Raw genomic sequence first — 18,832 nt, forward strand, 5'->3', positions numbered from 1 at the left:
TTTGGAGCGCGATTGCGTTTGAAAGGAAAAATGCACCAAACATTAGGCTTTATGTTTTTACTATTATCTCGTTTCATATCATCATAACGAATGGAAACATTTGAAGTAACATATGATAATCAATATATTTTTCTCTAGCATAGTTGTTCTTGAAATCTTTTGGAAGATTTAATTTATTGTTATTATTATTTTATGCAGCACTGCGTAGCCTATGCCTACAAGGCACAACAGACCTGGTGTTCATTATATATTGTTGGAAACGTGTGTGTGTATTCTGTGAATTTTAAAAAGAAATTTTAACCAGAAAAATCTAAAATCTATTCCCAAAATCGTGCAGCCCTATAGTTTCTCTTGATATCAGTATGTTCACAGTTTTTTCTTTTTTTCTTTCTTTCAGGGACCAGATGCAACTGAGTCCTGCTGACTTCAACATTTACATGAGTCTCTGTACATGAACATGGTAAAGTGAAAATCAAACACCTTGGAAATGAAAGGTATGTACAATGTTTTTAGGAATGGCACAAAGGTCTCTGTCTTTGGACCATTGTTTTCAGTGTGCTCTTTTGTCATTTGTATTTTTGGATTGTGTTGTAAATAAATCCAAACAATCTAAAAGCCATTCTTTTTTAAATCTCCTCATTCTTTGTGCAAGGTTGCTCTGAATGACAGGGCCTGATCGCTCCTAATAGGGCAGTTAGGGGAGTGTCTTTGTCTTTCTCAGGTTAGAGCCCTGCATTTCAGCCCGAGCCCGACGGGCCCCGACTTTTTTACACCCCTAGGGCCGGGCTTCGGGCCAATTTTCACGTCATAGTTCACATGCGGGCCGGGCCTCGGGCCTTTTTTGGGTTATCCTTCTTTTTATATTTTTAGACATTAATTAAAAAAATATGAGAAGTTGACGTCGACGATAGAAAAACAAACATAGAAAGACATTTAATAACCTCATAACTTTCATAATCGTGACATATAATTGATGACAGTCTCACGCACGCACGCACGCACGCACGCACACACACACAGAAGGTTTCCCGTCAGCGCAACCAACGATTCACCTCATGTGCAAATAATGGAGAATATTAAGAGAAAAATCACAGAGTGATAGAAGAGAGGACTGGGTTAAAATCTTCCACTGTGGATGCTATTCTTTTTCTCCACGATGCTCTGTAAGAGACTGTTCTAACTTTTCGTTTGATTGGACTTTATTTCCGTTTAACTGTTGGAAACTACTGGAAAAAAGAATGGCCATGTTCTGTGGTGCATTTTTGAGGTAAGATAACCTGCAAGTTTGTTTTTGATTTATTTAATTTAATTTGTTTAGATTGGCTATTGCTCATTTCGTTTGCGAGCGCTGTTGCGAGCAGCCTGAGCCTGCCTCAGTATTTCAAAAAAATTTACTCACTGTGGTTTAATAAATAAACATTAAACTAACTGTCTGTGTGATATGCTTGAAGTGTTTTATATCTATGGATTTTATTGTAGCCAAGTAAAGTATTAGCGTTGATTTGAGAGGCTAAATTGATCAAACATGTTTTACTCGCTGTTGGCTCGGCTTGCTTGGTCGTCATTTTATTTTATTTTTTTAATGCTCCAAACATTTGTCTAAATTAACTTAATAAAGAAATGAAAAGAAAAGAAACATAACGAACAAAACGGACATATTTTAATGGCTGCAAATAGGGCAGGCTGCCGCTGTAAAAAAAAAAAAAACGGGCTCGGGTCGGACTCGGGCTGATAATTCTGATGAGCTGTCGGACACAGGTCGGGCTAGGGCCTGAGCGTCTCGGGCCAGGGCCGGGCTCGGGCCTAGATTTGAGGCCCGTGCAGGGCTCTATCTCAGGTGTTAAAAGCTTACATATTCATGAGATGATCACGCCTCTTCGCATATGGCTTTGTCACACAAAACACGTCTTAGAAATTTTAAATCAATATATTGTCTTATCTGAATGAGCAGTCAGGGTGATTTTCACATAGTTTTGGAGCAAATATTCTAGGCTATGTCATACAATTTTCAAAAGTATTGTGAAGAAATAATCAGTATGGGTTTCATGGCCTTATTTCAGTGAGTTTGTATTTTCTTGTATTTCCTTATTTTTTTTGTATTTTCACAAACCACGCATAAATGTCATTATCTCAAAACTACAAACTTTTACATACATGCTGCTGATATATTATTGTAGCAGAGTTTGTGCTGAATACAGTGTAATCAGACTTTAGCCATGAAAATATCACTAGTAACAGAAAAAAACACAAATGTCAGAGCATGTCAGAACACCTCCAGAGCCCAGAAAACAGCTCAGACCTCAGAGGGTTAATCTGAGGTCAATCTGAGATGTTTTTCTAACAATGTTTGTCACGAATGCTGGAGGTGTTTTTTTTCTTCGGTTTGCATGATAAACGTTCAAAGCCACAGAAAACATGTGAAGGTTGAGGGTCTCAGTTCAGTTTAATTAAACACACTTACTCAGGAAACCCACAGAGAGACACATGAGACTGAACAGAGAGACAGAAGATGAACAGAAGATAATAAAGACTAACAGCTGATCATTCAGTAATTCACCTTCAACATTTACTGAGTTATGAACTCAAATGAATTACCAATGTGTGATTTGACAACGTTATTTTTATAAACAGATCAAACAAAACCAAAACAATGAGTCCACAATTAAATGACAGAATATCTGTAAAACTAATCAGACATTTCATTGTGCATTTAGTACATTGACATAAATGTACCAACATTATTTAATATGTCAATAACACTTTACTTTGTACTTTTGTATATTTGTCTTTTATTCTTGAGATTTGTAATAATTTTTGGCATTATCTCTGTGTCTCAGTGCTTTGTGTTTGCAGGGTTGTTTGATACTGTGGTCAGTGTGATAAACATCAACATGCGATGCTCTTCAGCTTGTGCTTTTCTTCGTTCTTGTATTCAAATTATTTTTGTCAAACCAAGAAGCCCTTAAGCTGGAAATAGGAAAGAGTAGGAAATAGGAAATAGTTTTTCAGTACCCATTGTCCACTCCATAAAAGTGGACATATATAAAAAGGTCAAATACAAATTAAAAGTGTTTATAATATATCTTTCTACAAAGTTTTATTCTGGTCATCTGAAATATAGAGATATAAAGCATTTTGCTCATAAGTCATAAGTCAAACCAACTGCAGTCATAGATAAGTTAGTCTCAGGCCTCAGATGTCAATCCTAAGTGTGCATTATAAAATATCTACTTGCTTTAAATGTTTAAAAAAAAACTTTGCTCTCTGTCGCACTGGGACCTTACATTGTTTTACATAATCTTCAATGACTCTGTAATTGGAAGACCTGAAATAATACATCAATATTAGAAATGTGAAATGTCATTGTTGTGTCTGTATTCTGTCATCCACATTGGCATAAAGAACCTAAATATTCAAATATAGCACGAAAACAAACACATGACAGCCAATGACGTTTAAGTGCAGTTTCCACTCCTTCCTTTTCTCCTTACAAGGCGCTGAGTGCTGCGTGTCAGTTAAAATGAAAAAGTGAATCATCATATGAATGAACAGGCAGATCAGAGAGAGGAAGATTTTCTGTGAGTAATCAATTATATTTACAGCTGTTCCTCAAATAAAGCTGTTGTATGCATGCACTTGTTGGAACTTGACAGCAGAAAATCCCCAGTGTTAAATTAACTCTGCTCAGAGCCAGAGCCGATCCTGACCTCCCTGGGGCCCTAAGCAAAAAAAAATTAAGGGGCCCTCCTACCTGACTCACACTAAATAAACAATAAGTAAAATTTACTTTTTTTTTTATTTCACATGCATATTTTTTAAGTTAATTTCACATATGGAATTAAGTGTTACTTAACTAAGTTAGGTGAAAGTATTTTAACTTGGCTAGTAAAAGGTTGGGTAGTATCAATTTAGTTGAAATTTCCTTTGCATTACATTTCACTCAAACAATATAATATTAAATTATACCACACATTTATGGTATGTGCTTTACTTGGGAAATCCATGTACTTTATACTATAGATGTTTTGCGAGACACCATATTATCTACATGTCAGATGTTAAGCATAATGTGAATGCAGAGACCTCAATACTTGTAGACAATACACAATGCCAATAAGATTTTTTATAGAAAATGAACTCCAAATGTCACAAAATGGCAAGTTACTAATCCTGACAACAAAAGCAATGATAAAACTGTATATACAGCTGGAAAACAGTGAAGAATTAACCTTGTTAATTAATCAAGGTTCAGTGCATGATTGGAACCCCAATATCAGAATTTGTATTTTATTACGTAGATATTTACGCTTTTGTCTTGCTGAGTAATAATATTATAAAGGTAATATAATAAAGGTATATGTGTAATATTAAGTATTCACACTTCAAATACAACAAATTGAATTCTTGAAATCACAAATGCATCCTGTGGTGTGAATGAATAAAACTAGCTAAAATTGCCACAGCATGTCACTGTATTTTAAATGATAACAGCAATACTTAATACTTGAAGGTTATTATTTACTGAGGGATGTGCATCCATATTGACCAGTATGTCCAGTCAATCAAAATCTTAATTGCAATATAGACTATAAAGCCAATACATTGTTTTCCATCTGGCATTGCAGAGTTGTAACTTAACCTTGACTTGGAGAGTAGATGATCATTGTCTTGTTTTAAAAGTATGTGTGCCTACGCCTATAATGAGGATTGTCATCCCGCTATTGTAGTTTATTTTGGAAAGTGCGTGTTTCATTTCGTGCACGCGCATATGAACGCATGTTAACGTGCGACGCGGTTATCTTTTCCCAGCTGCAGTTTATAAACAAGCAAACTCAGTCTACCTGATTGCTGTTCCCACAATTCACTCGCATAGTGTTTTTTCCTCTTTCTTCGTGACCAGAAGGATAGTTCCGCTTCATTTTCTCATTTCTCAACGATGTTGTAAACTTTGATTGACGCGCTTTGACACGAGGGGGAGGCGGGGCCTTGAGTAATTTGCGGGGCCCTACGCAGCTTGCGTAGTGTGCGTATAGGGCGGATCGGCTCTGCTCAGAGCACATCTGGTCCCAGTCTACAGAGTGTTAGGTAACACTAAAGCAGTGTTAAAGTTAATGAGATATTTAAGTGATTAATTAAGTGATGATTGAGCATTAGTGATGAACACCTGCTGTTAACAAGCAGAATCACTGAAGGAAAGAGAAACACAGGAACTACAACTGACTTCAGCCACTGTATAAGATGAAATCAGCTGAAGAGAAAAGAAGACATTAAATCTGTGAAGATCTCAGCAGAGGAGGATTAAACAACTCCACAAACAGCATTACCAGCTTCACTTATTACTAACCAGACTGACTTTATTTCTGTCAGACGTCTACAGAAGTTCTTATTTAGAAATAACAGAGGTTTAGATGTTGATGTTTTATCGGAAATGTTTGATCACCATTATTGTGATTAGTGTTTCCTTTTGTTGGGCAGTTACAGGCGCTCTTTCAGTGTGATTAACCCTCTGGGATTGTCAAAATGTCCAACTTCAAACAGTATATTAAGATTTGTACATTTTCAGAAGAGTGAACACTGCATGTTTGTTCGAAACTCGCCCCACAATGCAATGGAGTGGTTGCCAGGTTTTAATGGAAAAATGAGGAATAATTAATGTATCCCAAATGCTGCTTTATGAAACACACTCCTTTCAGAATAAATAAGCAGGATGCACACGATTATTTTGTGAAAATCATTTAGGAATTAATGTAAGGAAAGACAATGAACTGTATAGTTTGTAAAAAGATCCTGTGAGACACCAACTTGGTCTAGATTGTAAACATGAATTTACAGTGTTTTATTTTTATGCTTTTAAGTTTCTTCTTGTAAGCTGTGTGATCTCATTTAGTGTTTGTGATTTCCTGTTCATGGTTTTTGTTTTGTAGCACATAATCACAATCAGAAGTGTTATTAAAACCCCTGGCTCCATCTAGAGGCAAAAATGAGTTCATGTTAAATTTCTGTGAGTAAACTGTTGCTTTTATTGAAAGTAATTGAATTGTGTTCATTTATAGAGAACAGGGATTTATTATATTCAGTTCTGTTTCAATTATTTAAAAATTACACTTATTTTCCTTGCTTCTTGTATCTTTGAAAATAAAGAGGGAATCTGGGGGAATGAAACGTTATTGGCCTAATATTTGCTAATTACCAGACTCATTGTTTATGCAGATGTTTTCACGACCACAGTCAAAGTGAAGGAAGAAGATGAACAGAATCCATTTCTATTTTTATGCATAAAGTATCCAACCAAGTCCAATCAAATATGGTTCTGTTTGCTCATTATAACTGTTATTGTCTCTTACAAATTATGAAAATGTGTAGAATCTAAAGTATCGGATGCATTTTTTTCATTTCTAAGTGTGTTTATACAGGCTCTAGTCTAGGGAGTGAATTTACATGTACATTTTACTGTCGCCCTCTAGAGGAATATTTATATAATGCAGAACAGTGTCATTTGTCCTTCTATAGCCTATATGGGGAGGCTGCAGACTTGGAGCCGGTAGATCTACGCCCCATGGCAGTTTTACGCCCCAGGCAGTTTTATGCCCCTGCTGTTCCTGATGCGTCCAGTAGGAGGATATAGCCTACTGCTAAATAACACCATTAAATCGGCGCTCAAAACTTACACATTAATAACCGTCCCGTTCATAGACTGCCCAATTTTGTGGTTTTTGTTAATTTAAATATAAACGTTACAGTGTAGATCTGCACTATGGATTAAAATATCTGTAGATATTCAGTTGGGCTTCACTCAGCCTACAGATGACTGTTTGTTTTATTCAGCCTACAGAAGACTATTTTTGTGAATTAAAAAATTAATAATGCACACAGTTGGATCAGATGACAAGTAATGATATATGACCTACTGTAGAATATTTATATATGACCTACTGTAGAATAGTTAATTGAATATTGAATACAGAATATTCACTGTATGTTTTTATATACAGGAGACTGAGTGAAATTATAGTTGTTGTGAATTTATATAAAGTTACATTTAGATATTAACCATATTTAGCCCATTAGACATACAGCACCGTGTAATCATATGGATCCTCGATTAAATAGCTGCTGTACTATTCACTATTGTTCATCATACAGCTACAAAACAGTGTCCTACATAGCATTTTATGAAGACAAACGCAATTTATCCCTTTTCTAAAATTCCAAGGGCCATTTAGAAGAAAGAGACAATATTGTTGTTCACAAAAACATTATTTATCAGCACCATTTATGAATTATGATGACTCCTGTAGATTACTCCCCTATGGCTTGCCACTCTTCTTTAACTGTTTTTCTATCCTCCTGTCAAAGTTCTTCTGCTCACTGAAAAAAAAAAAAAAATTTCACAAACTACCTTTTTAATTTGAGTTTTATATCTGTGGGTATTTCATAATAATAAAAAAAAATGAAACATTAAAAAAATGTAAAAAGGACATCCATGGTGAATTTGATCTTGTCAAATTCACAAGCAGCAGGACCCACTGTTACATTTTTTATAAAATTCCTGAATCCTTAATTTTTTATCACAGTTGCTTTGGTACATTTCTCAGATCACTACTGAAATTCTCATAACTACTTTTGAACAAATTGCCAATGCTTTTGGTAAATTCATGCAATTGATTATGAATTGCCTTGCTGCTTCCTAATTTATCAATTCATTATTTCCTTCATCAGTGAAATTCTAAATACACCTCCGCAATTCATCAGTTCAGGACACATTTACTGTTAAAAAAAAAGTGTAATAGAAATGTATTGAAAACATGCTTGACAGTTTATGACAACTAGTCAACCATTTTGCATTTAATGACTTATGCAAGGAACTAATGCCTAGATGTTTTGAGTATGACAATTCAACAGAGAAATTGTATAATAGGTCTATATTTTGATCAACATGACATAAAGAGTTGATGAAACAGCAGACAGTTGTACATTATCAATTGCATGAATGTACCGAAGCATTAGCAATTTGTATAAAAGAATGAGAAATTGCTTTTATGATGTGCACAAGTGCAAGATGATGTGATTTCAGGTGTGATCTGAGAAATGCACCAAAGCAACTGAGATAAACTATAAGACTTATTGGAGACCCTGCAGAATCACTGTAGACCCCCTATAAGAGTCACAGAGAAAAGAAAGTGTTACGAGAACACAAACTACCTTTTTAATTTGAGTTTTATATCTGTGGGTATTTCATAATAATAAAAAAAAATTAAACATTAAAAAAATGTAAAAAGGACATCCATGGTGAATTTGATCTTGTCACAGTGTGTGTGAGTGTGTTGTCCAGAATGTATATCAGGAGAGTGTAGATTGCATCAATTTGCTCCTGATCTTCAAAGTACAACGGCACAGGCACTTGTTGGTGGAACACTTTTGGAAAAAGTGTCAAGACACTTTGATTTCTTTTGGCCACTGATGATGGACTGTGCAGAGAAAATTGAAAATGACATTAAAAACATTGTCTCTGTAAGTCATTTATTTACTAGAGAAGCTATTGGTTTGGAATGCAGTAAAAAAAAAAAAGAGATGGGTGTTTATAGATTATACAAGTTTAAGTTTAGAGAGAGAGAGGGAGATTTTCATTTCCTTAAGTAGCTAAAGCAAACACACATGCATGCAAGTTAAAGAGAACTTGGTAAAGACAGAGTATGATAAATCCCACATTAAGTGCACACAGCCTACATTTTAGTCCGGATCAGTAAGCTATTTTAAGAAAAATGTATATTTAGATATAAATTAGATAGTTAGATCATCTCATTTATAAGAAACAACTCAAACCAGAAAGGAGTAGACAGAGTTTTTCCAGAAGAGGCCATCTCACGCAAGATAAAGACAGACAACAAAAGAAAAGTCAAAAGAAAATTAATTTTGAAAGTGAGTAGAGAAGACTAGGGGCAGCTAAACTTAAACGTGGTTACTTAGCTAAGTTTAAGCCAGACAGAACATCAACCTGACCGTCCAGAACTTTTTGTCTCTTGAAATAAATTATAGGCCATCCATTGATATATAGAAATGAATTGATATCTACCTAGCTCTATCAAGCTAATCGTTTATAAATAATAAATGTTGCATCACTGCAACAGTCTATGTTGCTAAACAACAATAACTTTAGCAGATTATTTAATATACCTCAATTCGTGTCGCTGTACAGGCTCCCCCTACTGGACGCATCAGGAACAGCAGGGGCGTAAAACTGCCTGGGGCGTAAAACTGCCTGGGGCGTAGATCTACCGGCTCCAGGTCTGCAGCCTCCCCCTACTCTTCTATTCATGGATTTCATCCGGTCCCTTTCCACAGGTGTATTAATCAAGCACAATGCAGTCTGCATTCATAATCTAGGTGCTTAATTTTATACACCTGTGGAAAGGGACCTGATGAAACCCATGAATAGAGAAGATGAAGCCTGTCTGAGCTCTCTGTGTCAGACACTGTAACCTCCACTAGGTGGCGCTCTTTCAGTGTGATTAATGTAATATTCAGTCAGTGCTGATGGTGGGAGGAGCCAGTAAAGCTGATCATTACTGATAAAGAGCTGAAGAAAGAGGAAGGAACTAAAGCAGACAGATGTAGAGACAGAGAGATTCACACAGAGAACATTCAGCATAAAGAAGACTGAACTCAACTCACAATGAAGATCCTCCTCATCTTCTTCACTTTCTCCCTGATCTCAGGTCAGAGCTTTTCTCTTTCATCACTGCAGTAATGATGCTGTTTTCTGTTCATGAGGTTTCTGATCACAGTATCAATCTGATTGACAGGTGCAGTGAGATGTGTCAGTGTCACTGGATATTCTGGAGGAAGTCTTCTTGTTGATTCACTGAAGACTTGGTTCAGTTACTCCACTAAATATCTGGCCAAATTACCTGAGTGGAGAACAATAATAAATGACACGAAACATGATAAATGGATTAATGACGGAAGATTCACACTGTTTAAAAACAATGAGGGAAACCTCATGATCTACATCAGAGAACTGAACCAACATGATGCTGGAAGATACACAATTGAAGTCCTTCACAAGTGGCGTAAATATATGACTTTGAATGTGGAAGAAGGTCAGTCATATTAAGAAGTCTTTGTGTAGTAAAACTATTTCAAAGTTTTTACAGTATATGAATAAAATAGATGTATTATGTGAATGACAGATTCATGTTGTAAAGAGTCAAAGAGAGTGATGGTGAATATTGGAGAAACTGCAACCTTCAGCTGTGAATATTCACATAATCATATTAATGATCCCAAGATCATATTCAAAGAAGGAAAGGACTCTATTGAGACGATCTACAGCACCTCGAAGAAGACCGACAGATTCAGTGTTTCTGATGACAGACATAATAAACTCATGACTGTGAGAATTACTGCTGTGACTCCAGATGATGGAGGAGTTTATTTATGTGGAGTTTGGATCAACAGAGACTTGTACAGTTACTCCATTATTAATACTGTTCATCTGCATGTTATTAGTAAGTTGAACAAACTCAATCAAATCTGGCAAAAAAAAACAAACAAACATTATTTCATAACATGCATTATGTAAATTGTGAAAATATAAGTATGCAATGTATAATATATCAAACTATAACAATATTATTTGTCTTTGAAGTTTAATGATATTTGTGATTGACAGCTAAAGTGGGCGTGTCTAGAGTGACTGGCCACTCAGGAGGTCGTATGATGATCAAGTGTGAACATCCTCAACACAAAACCAAGCCAAAATACATCTGTAAAGAATCAGATGGATGTTCAGAGAGGAATAATCCAGGAGTTCAGGATGAATGGATGGAGAATGGAGATGTTTCTTTATATGACGACACCAGAGCAGGAGTCTTGATGGTGTTTTTTAGAGAGCTGAAAGCTGCAGATGCAGGAACATACAGATGTGGAGTGAATGTGTCTCACTATACTGAGAGCTTCACTGAACTTCAGCTGGACGTCAGAGACGGTGAGGAACCAGAAATACTTTATCTCATATCCAGTATTTGTTCTGATTTTTATCTAATTGTATTATATATATATAGACGGAAAATTTCCAAAGATGGAGTCTGAATCTGCTCATCTTGGTGAAGAAGTCAACATCACCTGTCAGATCCCAGAGGAACATAAAGTTCATTTCTGCAAAGAGGATGATGATCACATCTGTCAAAACATCAGCACATCTGCAGTGACAGAAATGAGTCCTTCATCTGAGAGAAATGAAGAGAGAGTTTTTACAGTGAGCATCAGTAATGTGAGCGTGAGAGATGCTGGAGTTTACTGGTGTGGAGCAGAAACCAGAGACACACATTTGACTTTCATCTCCCTGACCACCAAAATTCAGCTCAACCTCTTCAGTGAGTGAATTCAGATGATTTCATTGCAGTAAATACAGTATATTCAGAATCAAGTGTGTTAAATTAAAGCAACACTAAATAACTTTTTATAAGCGTTACAATAGTCATTATTTAGTTTTTCTTCGTTTCTGACATCGCAATACATCATACTTTCATGAAATCATGCATCATACTCTACCTTGTCTGTGGACATCGTTCATTCCAAAGCCACTGCTGGATAAACAGCGAGCGTGTGTGTGACAGTAGGCTGAGATAGGCTAAATTATTAATGACAGCGGTTATGGACAATTCCACTTCCAACCTGTAGGGGGACTGAAGAGGAAAAGTTATTTAGTGCTACTTTAATACTTCACTTAAAAATGAAAATTCTGTCATCATTTACTCTCCCTCAAGTTGTTCTAAACCTGTATACATTTCTTTCTTCTGCTGAACACAAAGGAAGTTATTTTGAAGAATGTCAGTAACCAGACAGTTGATGGACCCCATTGACTTATAGGTAAAACAATACTATGGAAGTCAATGGGGTCCATCAACTGTCTGCTTGAGGGTGAGTAAATGATGACAGAATCTTACTTTTGTAAGTGAACTATTCCTTTAAATATCTGTGTTTGTTTGCTTGCAGTGGATCCAGTAGTGAGACGTGAAGGAGGAGGAGAATCACACATCTTCACTAAAGTGCATTTAAGCATCAACAAAGGCAAGACAGTTTCTTTTATTTGTATCTTCTATCATATCTACATTTTAACAATCGGTTATGGGCGAGTCTACCGATGTGAGGGGAGGGGAAAGAAAAAGCATTTCCACTCCATTGTTTGGTTTTATGCTATTTAAAATATGCACACAGTGTTGTCCGATTCATGAACAAATGACTCTTATGAACCGATTCATTTGAGTAAATCAAGGACATACAGTGCAACTAGTATAGTCAGATTCATGAACAAATGACTCTTATGAACCGATTCATTTGAGTAAATCAAGAACACACAGTGTAACTAGTATAGTCCGATTCATGAACAAATGACTCTTATGAAGCGATTCATTTGAGTAAATCAAGAACATACAGTGCAACTAGTATAGTCCGATTCATGAACAAATGACTCTTATGAAGCGATTCATTTGAGTAAATCAAGAACATACAGTGTAACTAGTATAGTCCGATTCATGAACAAGTGACTCTTACAAGTCAGACATAATAAAGAATCGTTCAAAAGACTCACAAACTAAAGAGTGTGATTTGAATAATTCAGTGAACAAACTCAGAGAAGTTACTGAATCGATGTCCATCCACTGGCACTAACTGAACTGTAAGATATTAATAACTTCTCACAACAAAATTATTTAATTTTTTTCAATAACTTACAGGACCTCTGAGAAATAATCCTGTGCAGATTGTCTGTGTTTGCAGTATGTTGTTATTTTTTCTCACTGTGTTTGTGATGAACGGGTTTTTTTTAATACCAGATCAAAACCACAGAAATGAGCTGAAGGTTCAGAGTCTCAGTTTAATTTGGCTGTGAAGAATTACAGTCTTTATTCAGAAACCCACAGTGAGACTCGACAGAGACAGAAACAGAAACAGAGATGAAGCAGAACGTGCAGATCTGCAGACGAGAGACTGAAATACACTCATGTTACTGCAGAGCTACAGTAGATCCTTTATGACAGAGTTCACAGATCAAACATTAAGACAGAAATCTGTTAAGTGTGTTTTTACTCAGCCTTCTGTAAAATGTATTTAAAATTCATAAGTGTTAAAACAGATGTTCATGTTTGGGCTGAAAATGTTATTATATTTGTGTTATTCATCTCTGGGATATGTTTGTGTTTTATTTTCAGGTTTCTCCATGATCATCATTATTTGTGTGTGTGTGTGAGTCTGCTGCTGATTGGTCGATTCACTCTGACTGTGTGTAAATTAAGACACATGATACAAGGTTTGATCATTTATTATCTGTTGAAACAAATTAATAATTAAAGTTATTTGAGTTTCTCTGTTCTGCTTCAATGAGCAACAGTAAAATCTCAATGAGTTTCTGTCTCAGATGCTGCTGTTCGTCTCCAGTTTGATCTAGTTGGTCTATGTTTTACTAATTGATTCATTTTGTTTTGGGTAATTAGGAAGAGCCTCGACATCAGAAAAGAGAAAGATGGAGAACAATACATTGGTGAGTCACAGTGTGTGTGTGTGTGTGTGTGTGTGTGTGTGTGTGTGTGTGTGTGTGTGTGTGTGTGTGTGTGTGTGTGTGTGTGTGCGTGTGTGTGTGTGTGTACATATGTTGTGCTTTTATTGTACATTTCCTCTCTATTTTCCATGTTCAGTCATCATGTGCAGACAGCAGACATGATTCTCTCACAGATCCTGGATCAGCTCAGATTAACAGTCATGATGAACTACCCACAATCCTCTCTGATGAGCTCCTGTACGCATCTGTCAGTTTCCAGAAGCATAAAGAGTCTCTCAGTGAAGCTTCAGTCACTGTCAGTAAGAAACAAGATTCACTCTGATTATACTCAACTAGTTCCCTCTTGACAGAGATCACAAGATTATCACACATTACCACCATTTAAACAAAAAATAATAAAAAAAAACCAGTAATTTACATTTGTTTACACTCAGAGAAAATGTTGTTATAATCCTTAGTTTAGTGTCAACCAGATGTTTGGTTTGTTCTGTACAGTCTTGTTAAATCATGAGACACTTTAGTCTAAAGAAATACATCCATAAATACCTTATTATTATTATGAAAGAGTGAAAAAGGGTCTCGGTTCAGTTTAATTAAACACACTTACTCAGGAAACCCACAGAGAGACACATGAGACTGAACAGAGAGACAGAAGATGAACAGAAGACAATACAGACTAACAGCTGATCATTCAGTAATTCACCTTCAACATTTACTGAAAGTGATGAATTGAGGAAAAGACTAAAAATAATGAATGATCAACAAATGATTTATGTGTGATTTAACAATTTTTCTATTTTAAAAATAGATCAAACTAAATGAAAACAATGAGTCCACAAGTCAATGAAACGTCTCGGGTTACTTGACTGTAACCCTGTTCCCTTTCAAAAGCTACAGTCGATGCTGCGCTGCTCAGCGCATTGGGAACGAGAATACCCACGCCGCCGTGCTTGTAGGTGTCTGGACCCCTTACGGTTATGTAGTGTGTGCTCACAAGAACACAAGAAGGTCTCAGGCATGAGCTTGTGATGTCGACTCAAGGATGTGGCATGAACATCCAAACTATAGAATCTTATGAATGTGTGCGGAGAGGACCAGCCTGCCACATCACAAACATGCTGTAGTGGAGCACCCCCCGCCAAGGCTTGGGAAGAAGTGACCCCCCCTAGTAGAATAAACCCTGATGCCTACTGGCGAAGCTTAACTGCGCGCCTCATAGGCAAGGGCAATAGCATCCCTCACCCAATGTGAAATTGTCGGCCGCCTCTGTTAAGGCCACAATGACAAACAAATAGTTGCTCTGACTTACGCCACTGGCTAGTGCGGTGGACGTAGGGCTGAAGAGTACGGACTGAGTCTCTGCTTATCCGGCGTTGTGAACGGCGGAGGGCAGAAGGCCTCAAGAGTGACCGGATGTACGGTCGAGAAGGGGACCTTAGGCAGGTAGTCAGGATGAGGATGCAAGATTCACATAAACCCTGAGAGTGGCGGGGCATGTGCCTGCTGATCATTTCTTCTGCGGGAAGTCCAGAACTGAAGCAATATATATATTAGGGATGTCACGATTCCAAAATTTCCAGTAGTCGGTACCGATACCATTAAAATGTTAAGGTTCTCGATACCAATTTCGGTACCACAGCAAAATCTGTTGGAACTATTTTTCTATTTAACTATTTGAAAAAAAAAATCTTAAATTCAATTCAATGATTGTATTATTTATGACGGTAATCATAAGTAAATAATACATATAAGCATTGAAGGCTATACATGCTGTTTAAACGTAAATATTGCTTATAAAAAAATCAAGTGAAAAATAAGCAACCTTCTATGCACACATTATTATTATTAGTAGTAGTATTTTTAATACATGGAGACGTAGCTAAATCTACTGTACAGTACAGTAGCCTAATATAATATAATAAGCCTAATATAATTATTTCTGTCAATTTCTTCAAGTTAAACTGAACTTTTATTTTGACAGGTTGCTGTGACAGAGACAGAGACTATCACACAGAGACCAGAAGAACAGGCAGGGTTAATATGTAAATAGTATTTTTGCGGTTTAATATACACAGACACTATATATATCGTGGTATATATCGGCTACAGACAGTGCTCTAAGTAAAAAAGTTAGTCTGGAGCCCCGCACTTAGATAAACACGGAAGTGACTGAAAGCAGCTCCTATTAGTGGGTACCGGTACTACAGAAATGCTGGTATCGTCACGTTTTAAACATTTCAGTACCGACTTGGTACCGAAGTACCGGTACTTTTGACAACACTAATATATATTATATATTTACAATCTTTATTTATACACTTTGAGTGTTTTATGGGACTCTTTTGGCTGTGATCAGTGTAATCTGGCCACTGCAAGAGCGATCGCCCCAAGCAGTTCTCCTTATCATCACGGGAGGAACACTCGGAGGCGGTGAGCTCACGAGATTCAGTGTCCTCTTCCCGAGCCGAAGAAGCGTCGTGACACACTTCTAGTCAGGCAAAAGGACACCGCGATCTGGAGAGAGAGCGAGCGATAGGGACGCACCGTCTCTCGCTCCTCAGCCAGATAGACATGCGAGCCACACAAACACATTGCGGGTGCTACCCCCTTTGAAATGAGCAAAGTGAACGCAAAGCACTTTTACTGTGAACATTCCACTGTGCTCGCCATCACCATGCTCAAACGCAAGGGCAGCTTGCTCTTTCCCCAAACAAACAAAAACAGCATTGTGTGTGTGTCTGATTCAGTCATAGGACGTGAACACACACATTTGTTTTTTTAAATCACTCATATTCTTTTTTTCTTTTTTTCTTTCTTTCACTTGTCAGAGTGTAGAGGAAAAAGAGAGAGATTTTGAGAGCTTGAGTAGCACACACATCACAGTATGGTCTGAAGGTGCAGCTGTGGCTCATCTATTTATAGCCGCTCAAGGTTCCTGGTCAATTTCATTGACGTGTTGCACATATATTCACAGCTGGTCACGTTAAAGACGTTCCCAATGCGCTGATCAGCGCAGCATCGACTGTAGCATTTGAAAGGGAACAGTATGTCTGTGTTTTGAATGTAATACCTTTGTATTGATTAAGTTATGAACATAATGTTAATAAAGCAAGCAGCATCTCCAGGTTTACTGTATTATAGTATTTTTACTAAAAGACACTTGCTTGTGTCTCAGTCCTTTTTGCATGGTTTGATACTGTGGTCAGTGTGATAAAGATCTACATCATGAGATGTTCTTCAGCTTGTGCTTTTCTTTTGCTCTATTTACTGTATATCCCTAGCCTGAAAAGCCAGACCTACATCAAGATGTTGGGTCTGGGAACACACCATTGGCACGGCTCAGTCCGAGACGCGGGATAAACGGTGGTCTTTCAAATTCCCTCTGCACGCAATAGAAAAGCGCTACAACCAACCAGAGTGTTTTCCCACCAGTGGAGCTACAGTAGTTGATAGATTACACTTTTGCCGTATCTGGTTGGCAAAACTACGAACACATCTTGCTTTTTTAAGAATAACTTCAGTGCCGTTCTTTGTTCTTTTCTCAAATAAAAGTTTAACTCCAAGTCCTCCAGAGTCGCGGCCAAAGCCGATTCGAGACACCGCTGTTCGCCAGCAGCAGCAGCTCTTATTTGTTTAAGAACAAAAGAAGTATCAGGGAATTCACGCTGAACCGTCACAACTCTGCCGTCATTATGTTAAGCCCGCCCACCGACTCTATACACGATTTGATTGGCCTGACTAGAGTTTCGTTTTTCCAGCTCGAAAGTCAACGGAGAGTTGCTAGACTGCCCTGGCTGCAAAATACATGTTTCTTCCTCTAGGGTGCGTCCAGATTTCTAGGCTAGTATATTCCCACCGTCAAACCAAAACCCTTGAGCCTCTGCAGGTGTGATATAAACAGAAAAGGTTTTTAGCCCCAATGGACACAAACTTTTCTCTCCATAAAAAGATGCTGTGAATTTGTGTAATATATGAAAAATTTATATTGAAAATATTCAAAATATGTCATGACAACATACATGCCAGAGGCAATGAAGTTTAAAGGGTTGGTATAATGCCCTTTTCACAAGATGTAAAATAAGTCTCTGATGTCCCCAGAGTGTGTATGAGGGATAGTGTGATTTAAGGAGACAATAAAGGCATTGAACTTTGTTAAAGTCTATGAAAAGATGCTGTGAAAACCTCTGGAGAATCTCTCTAGTGTTTGTGATGTTCACCATTGCATTATTATAGATGTACAGCACCTTCAGTAAACACACACACAGCTCTCTTATTGAACCCTCTGGCTCCATCTAGTGGCAGATAGAAGTTCATGTTCTATTGATATTATAATTCCAATGACTAAACATGACATTTCTTGGTTGTATGTAGTTGTGTTGTATGGTAGTTGCACACAGAACTCAAGTTCACCTGTCATCAGTGATGCTGATGTTCCTCTGACCGCTGCTGTCCGAGCTGCTGAATCCACATCAAACCTTCATATTATTATTGTCCTTATTCATAAAGTATCCAAACAAATCCAGATCTGGTCTGTTTCCTCCTAAAAAAAGATGTTAATGTTTCTTACAAGTGATAAAAAAATGTTAAGAAAGTATCAGATGCATTTGTTTATTTTTTGCATTTCAAAGTTTTTTATTTTTTTTTATTTTTTATACAGGCTCTAGGGAGTGAACTTACATGAAAATGATACTGTCGCCCTCTAGAGGAAGATTTTAATAATGCTTATGAATTATCTTCAGTGTCATTTGTCCTTGTATAGAGAAGCTGAAACCTACGGTGGCCGAGAGAGCTCAACGCGCTGCAACTGAAGAAAACACATGCAAATAGAAAAACACCTGCAAATTAAGAAAACATCTTCATCAGTTTCACAACACATGTGTGCTCCAATTACTCAAAACACAACCAAATACAGAAACGCTCTGCAAAAGTTCACAACACAACCAAATACAGAAACGCGCTGCAAATAGGACAGAACACAACGGAAATGTTTCCGGGGAACCCAATAAGTGACGGACCCGGCTGGGACGTTTTTTATTGCTCGTGAGCATTACCTATGCCCTAACGTTACTCCCTTAAAAGGGCAGACGGCAGAGCCCTTGAAGTGGGCACTTTGGAGGGAGCGGGGCACTTGTGTGCCATTATGTAGCCGTTTGGAACGGACTTGATGAAGGGAGCAACGAAAGCCAATGTAATTTCCTCATTATTTTCACCTGGGATGTTCCCATGACAACGCAGCGCCGTCTCATATTTGGACCTCTTATATAGCCTACTGTC

The 18,832-nt window shown here is 37.3% G+C and overlaps 1 protein-coding gene across 1 annotated transcript in view; it reads left to right on the top strand.

Annotated features, from left to right (window-relative positions):
* The window catches only part of LOC309493668 (polymeric immunoglobulin receptor-like), a 282,931-nt gene that overhangs the window by 63,133 nt on the left and 200,966 nt on the right, over positions 1 to 18,832 (top strand). The window contains exons 2-4 of the mRNA XM_082162859.1: positions 10,191 to 10,508; positions 10,673 to 10,987; positions 11,064 to 11,375. Coding sequence (XP_082018985.1) covers positions 10,191 to 10,508; positions 10,673 to 10,987; positions 11,064 to 11,375 — 945 coding nt within the window. The remainder of the gene's footprint in view (positions 1 to 10,190; positions 10,509 to 10,672; positions 10,988 to 11,063; positions 11,376 to 18,832) is intronic.

Source organism: Leuciscus leuciscus (assembly GCF_965113295.1).
Source record: "Leuciscus leuciscus genome assembly, chromosome: 3".
Classification (NCBI taxonomy): Eukaryota; Metazoa; Chordata; class Actinopteri; order Cypriniformes; family Leuciscidae; genus Leuciscus; species Leuciscus leuciscus.